The sequence below is a fragment of the Colobus angolensis genome, unplaced genomic scaffold (genome assembly GCF_000951035.1).
Source record: "Colobus angolensis palliatus isolate OR3802 unplaced genomic scaffold, Cang.pa_1.0 Scaffold37, whole genome shotgun sequence".
In the NCBI taxonomy this organism is placed as follows: Eukaryota; Metazoa; Chordata; class Mammalia; order Primates; family Cercopithecidae; genus Colobus; species Colobus angolensis.
In genome coordinates this window covers 482,250-488,856 of record NW_012117043.1, presented here as the reverse complement: position 1 = coordinate 488,856, position 6,607 = coordinate 482,250, and the positions used below count along the sequence as shown (strand labels likewise).

Below are 6,607 nucleotides of genomic sequence, written 5' to 3'. Positions count from 1 at the left end.
TGTGTATTTTTTTTTTTTGTAGAGACGGGGTTTCACCATGTTCCCCAGGCTGGTCTCGAACTTCTGAGCTCAAGTGATCCCCCCACCTTGGTCTTCCAAAGTGCTGGAATTACATGCATGAGCCACCGTGCCCCGCCCAGTAATCACTTCTTGACCTAAGGATTTAAAAAATCACTTTGGGCCTGCAATTCTAGCACTTTGGCAGGCTAAGCCAGGTGGACTGTGTGAATCCAGGAGTTCAAGGCCAGCCTGGGCAACATGGGGAAACCCCCCCCCACTAAAAATACAGAATTTAGCTGGGCATAGTGCACATACATGTAATCCTAGCTACTTGGGAGGCTGAGGCATGAGAATTGCTTGAACATGGGAGACTGAGGTTTCAGTGACCTGAGATCAAGCCATTGCACTGCAGCCTGGGTGACCAGAGTGAGACACTGTCTCAACCAAACAATAAATAAAGACCACTTTTCAGGAGTTCGAGACCAGCCTGGCCAATATGGTGAAACCCCATCTCTACTAAAAGTATAAAAAATTAGCCGGGCGTGGTGGTGTGCGCCTGTAGTCCCAGCTGCTTGGGAGGCTGAGGGAGAAGAATCACCTGAATCCAGGAGGCGGAGGTTGCAGTGAGCCAGGGTCATGCCACTGCACTCCAACCTGGGCGACAGAGCGAGACTCCATCTCAAAAAAAAAAACAACAAAAAAAAAACACTTTGCTCAATGGCTGATGCCTTTTTTAAAAATAGGATAGTTGGAGGCAAGAGAGAAGCAAGCTTATATCATTAACAGGAAGTGAGGAAGAGGGTAGCTTGGTAGAAGCTGGCATCTATCACTTAATATACAACAATTTTTGGCACGGCGTAGTGGCTCACTCCTGTAATCACAGTACTTTGGGAGGCTGGGGCAGGAGGATCACTTGAGGCTGGGAGTTTGAGACCAGCCTGAGCAACATAGCAAGATTTGTTCTTCTGTATTAAAATTTAAAATGGGGGCAATAGAGTAGCTGCAGTTTCATATATTGAATTGAAAGCTACTGCCAGGAGTACATTTTTTTTCTTTTGTCATTTTCTTCTGTGTCTTTTTTTTTTTTTTTTGAGATAGAGTTTCGCTCTTGTCACCCAGGCTGGAGTGCAATGGCGCAATCTCAGCTTACTGCAGTCCCTACATCACGGATTCAAGCGATTCTCCTGCCTCAGCCTCCTGAGTAGCTGAGATTACAGGCGCCTGCTACCTGGCTAATTTTTGTATTTTTAGTCGAGATGGGGTTTTGCCATGCTGGTCAGGTTAGTCTTGAACTCCTGAGCTAAAGTGATCCACCCACCTCAGCTTCCCAAAGTGCTGGGATTATAGGTTTGAGCCACCATGCCCACCCTCTATATCTTCTTAAAAACAAATAAAGAGAACAGTGATCATCACTTGGAAGAGGGAAAGGTACCTTGAAGAATGTTTCTTGGACTTTAGGGAGGCAGATACTGTTACAGGATGTGAGAAATCCTGTTCCATGCTGAACAAATTAAATTCCTTCATCTACCTTCAAAGCCTTTCTTCTCTTAGATTCTTGTGATTGATCATAGAGAACAATTTTGCTAGGTTGCCATGACTCTAGAGGCCAAGTTTGGGGCAACCAAAGCACATATATCTGCATTTTTATGATTTTTGAGAGTTTGGATTGTACTCCTTGTCTTAATAGTTTGGAGACATACCACTGTCATTGGAGTAGAAGATCTGCTGTGTTATGTACTTACCATGGGAAAAAGGGAGGAAGCTTTCTGGGTTTAAATTCCCACTCAGAACCAGGTGCAGTGGCTCACACCTATAATTCCACCACTTTGGGAAGCTGAGGCAGGAGGACTTCTTAAAACCAGCGTGGGCAACATAGTGAGACCCTGTCTCTACAAAAATTAAAAATTGAGTCAGGCGCGATGGTACAAGTCTGTACCTCTTCTTGGGAGGCTGAGGTGGGAGGATCACCTGAGCCTGGGGAGATTGAAGCCGCAGTGAGCCGTGATCACGCCACTGCACTCCAGCCTGGGCGACAGTCCAAGATCCTGTCTCAAGAAGACCCTGTCTCAAGAAAAAAAAAAAAATCCGAACTCAAATATAAAATAGTATATTCCAAGACATGTGTTTAGAGGAGATGTATTTAGACACTACCTGAGTGTGGTGGCTCATACCTGTAATCCCAACACTTTAGGAAGCTGAGGCAGCTCAAATTCCTGCGATCGTTTGAGCCCAGGAATTCAAGACCAGCCCAGGCAACATAGTGAAACTGCCTCTATAGAAAATACATGTTAAACAATTACCCAGGTGTGGTGGCTTGTGCCTGTAGTCCCTGCTAGTTAGGAGGCTGAGATGGGAGGCTCACTTGAGCCTGGGAGGTTGAGGCTACATTGAGGCATGATCATGCAACCACACTTCAGCCTAGGTGACAGAGTGAGACCCTATCTCAAAAAAATAAAATTAAAGGAGTTGTCTCTTTTTTGCCCCAACTTTTTGTTATGAAAAATTTTAAACTTAAATAGAAAAGTCAAAAGAACAGTACAGTGATGAAGATTTTTTTTTTTAATTTTTTAATTTTGTTTGGAGACGGAGTCTGTCTCTGTCGCCGACACTGGAGTGCAGTGGCGCGATCTCGGATCACTGCAAGCTCCGCCTCCCGGGTTCAAGCAGTTCTCCTGCCTTAGGTGCCTGCGTAGCTGGGACTACAGGTGCACACCACCATGCTTGGCTAATTTTTTTTTTTTTTTGAGACGGAGTCTCATTCTGTCGCCCAGGCTGGAGTGCAGTAGCGCAATCTTGGCTCACTGCAACCTCTGTCTCCTGGGTTCAAACGATTCTTCTGCCTCAGCCTCCTGAGTAGCTGAGATTACAGGTGTGTATCACCACATCCAGCTAATTTTTGTATTTTTATTAGAGATGGGGTTTCACCATTGTCTTAAACTCCTCACCTCAGTATCCACCCACCTCGGCCTCCCAAAGTGCTGAGATTACAGGCAGGAGCCACCGCGCCTGGCCAAGTTTTTTGTATTTTCAGTAGAGACAGGGTTTCACTGTGTTGTCCAGGCTGGTCTCAAACTCCCAAGCTCAGGTAATCTGCCTGCCTCAGCCTCCCAAAGTGCTAGGATTACAGGCGTGAGCCTCCGTGCCCAGCCGATGATGATGATGATGATGATGATGATTATTTGAGACAGGGTCTAGCTCTGTCACCCAGGCTGGAGTGCAGTGGCACAATCTTGGCTCACGGCAACCTTTGCCTTCCGGGTTCAAGTGATTCTTGTGCCTCAACTTCCCAAGTAGCTGGGATTATAGGCTGTGTCCCCATCCCTGGCTATTTGTATTTTTAGTAGAGACAGGGTTTCGCCATGTTGGCGAGGCTGGTCTCAAACTTCTGGCCTCAGGTGATGCACCAGCCTTGGCCTCCCAAAGTGCTGGAAATACAGGGTAAGCTAACGTGGCCAGTCTACAGTGATTATTTATATGCTTGCTACCTAGATTCAGCAATCGTTAACATTTTGTCAGATTTTCTTTATATTGTATGTGTGGGTATGTGTCCATTTTATGCTCCTGGAAAAATAAGTTTGGGATATTATGAAACTTCCAGTTAAAAATATGTTCGTGACTGGGCGTGGTAGCTCATACCTGTAATCCCAGAGCTTTGAGAGGCAGAGGCAGGAACATTCTTTGAACCCAAAAGTTCAAGACCAGCCTGGGCAACGTGGTGAGACGTTGCCTCTACAAAAAATTAACCAGGTGTGGTGGCGTGTGCCTGTAGTCCTAACTACTTGGGAGGCTGAGGCAGGAGGATCCCTTGAGCCCAGGAGTTTCAGGTTACAGTGAGCTATTGTCAAGCCACTGTACTCCAGCCTGGGTGGCAGAGCAAGACCCTGTCTCTAAAAATGTATAAATAAATAAACAAATATATGCTTGTAAATTTCTCTGCAGGGTCCATATCTATGTAAATGCTGTGTGAAAAGGAACAGTGCTGCCCTGAGATTAAAAGGAGCATAACTTTTGCTTTTTTTTCATTTGTAATGAGCTCATCTTGTCTCCATGAACTTTTCAACTCAACTCACTACTTGTGTGGTCATTTGGGGATTTTAACCTTTTTGCACTTAAGATAATCATAAAGTGTTCTGAAATGTGCATTTGCTTTCTCTTTGTTATAGATGATCCCTCTGATAAGCCACCTTGCCGAGGCTGCTCCTCCTACCTCATGGAGCCTTATATCAAGTGTGCTGAATGTGGGCCACCTCCTTTTTTCCTCTGCTTGCAGGTAACTCACTAATGCTGGCCTACTCCTAGCCTAGTTTTATGCTATTTTTTATGATGTAATATTTCAGAGATTACTGTCAACTGCTAAGGAGATATATATCTTATTAAATCTATTCCTTCCGATTTTTTTTTTTTGAGGGAGTCTCACTCTGTCGCCCAGGCTGGAGTGCAGTGGTGTGATCTCTGCTCACTGCAATCTCCGCCTCTTAGGTTCAAGCAGTTCTCCTGCTTCAGCCTCCTGAGTAGGGATTACAGGCACACACCATTACGCCCAGCTGATTTTTGTATTTTCAGTAGAGATGGGGTTTCACTGTGTTGGTCAGGGTGGTTTCGAACTCCTGACCTCGTGATCCACCCACCTCAGCCTCCCAAGTTCTGGGATTACAGACGTCAACCACTACTCCTGGCCCCAATTTTTCATTATACGTTTTACCAGTGAAAGTTGAGAAACAGAGCAGTTAGATGAGACAGACTGTTGATTAGTCCACATCTGTGTTTAAACCTAATACTTGGCCAGGCACAGTGGCTCATGCCTGTAGTCCTAACACTTTGGAGGCCAAGGCAGGCAGATCACCTTAGGTCAAGAGTTCAAGACCAGCCTGGCCAACATGGTGAAGTCCCGTCTCTACAAAAATAATAAAAAATTAGCTGGGCATGATGGCAGGTGCCTGTAATCCCATCTACTTAGGAGGCTGAGGCAGGAGAATCTTTTTTTTTTTTGAGATGAAGTCTTGCTCTGTCACCAGGCTGGAGTGCAGTGGCACTATCTCAGCTCACTACAACCTCTGCCTCCCAGGTTCACGTGATTCTCCTGCCTCAACCTCCTGAGTAGCTGGGACTACAGGCGTGTGCCACCATGCCCAGCTAATTTTTTATATTTTTAGCAGAGACGGGGTTTCACCATGTTGGCCAGGATGGTCTTGATCTCTTGACCACATGATCTGCCTGCCTCGCCCTCCCAAAGTGCTGGGATTACAGGCCTGAGCCACCGTGCCCAGCCAAGGAGAATCTCTTGAACCTGGGAGGCAGAGGTTGCAGTGAGCCGAGATCGCCCATTGCACTCCAGCCTGGGCAACAGAGCAAGACTCTGTCTCAAAAAACAAACAAATGAACAAACAAAACCCTAATAGTTAACACTGTTTTGTTGTTGTTGTTGTTTTGTTGAGATGGAGTTTCGCTTTTGTTTCCCAGGCTGGATGCAATAGTGTGATCTTGGCTTACCTCAACCTCCGCTTCCTGGGTTCAAGCGACTCTTCTGCCTCAGCCTCCCGAGTAGCTGGAATTACAGGCATGCGCCACCACACCCGGCTAATTTTGTATTTTTAGTAGAGACGGGGTTTCTCCATGTTGGTCAGGCTGGTCTGGAACTCCAGACCTCAGGTGATCTGTCTGCCTCGGTCTCCCAAAGTGCTGGGATTATGGACGTGAGCCACCATGCCTGGCTGTTTTTTGTTTTTTTTTTCTTTTCCGCTACAGAGTTTTGCTCTATCACCCAGGCTGGAGTGCAGTGGCGTGATCTCGGTTCACTGCAAGCTCTGCCTCCCGGGTTACAGGGATTCTCTTGCCTCAACCTCCCGAGTAGCTGGGGTTACAGGTGTATGCCACTATTCCCAGCTAATTTGTTATATTTTTGGTAGAGATGGGGTTTTATCATCTTGGCCAGGCTGGTCTTGAACTCCTGACCTCAAGTGATCCTCCTGCTTCAGCCCCCAAAGTGCTGGGATTACAGGCGTGAGCTACCACGCCCAGCCATAACACTGTTTTTTTAAGTTAAAGTATTGAAATTATAGGAAACAGAACTGGAAGATTATTCCTTTTGATGACACTATTTATTGTCTTGTTGAAGACTGATCTCTGTACAGATGACAAGGAAAGAAATAATTTTTGTGGGTGATAATGGTAGTAGTAATACTAATTATAAGTACTTAACTCTGTACCAGGCACCACTTTGAGTACTTTACATGAATTAACCCTTAAATCATCACTATAATCCTATGAAGTACCTATGATTAGTATCCCCATTTTATAGATGAAGAAATTTAGGCTAAGAGAGTTTAAGTAACTTGTTCAAGGTCACACAACAAATACCATATTTTATCAGATCTAAGACATGATTGATTATAAGAAGCACCTCGATTTCAGAAATGTTAAAGTGTAAAAATGGCTGATGAAAGTTGTGATGTACTTTCGATAAGATGAATCTTGATTTCAGAGAGTTTTTTAATTTTTTCAAGACAGGGTGTCACTGTGTCCCCTAGGCTGGAGTGCAGTGGCACGATCATGGTTCAGTGCCACCTCTATTGTCCAGGCTTAAGTGATCCTTCCACCTCAGCTTCCC

General features: G+C 45.4%; 1 protein-coding gene across 1 annotated transcript in view; it reads left to right on the top strand.

Annotated features, from left to right (window-relative positions):
* Positions 1-6,607, top strand: part of TADA2A (transcriptional adaptor 2A) — a 70,602-nt gene that overhangs the window by 8,478 nt on the left and 55,517 nt on the right. Inside the window, exon 2 of the mRNA XM_011953624.1 lies at positions 4,164-4,270. Within this exon, the coding sequence (XP_011809014.1) occupies positions 4,164-4,270 (107 nt within the window). The remainder of the gene's footprint in view (positions 1-4,163; positions 4,271-6,607) is intronic.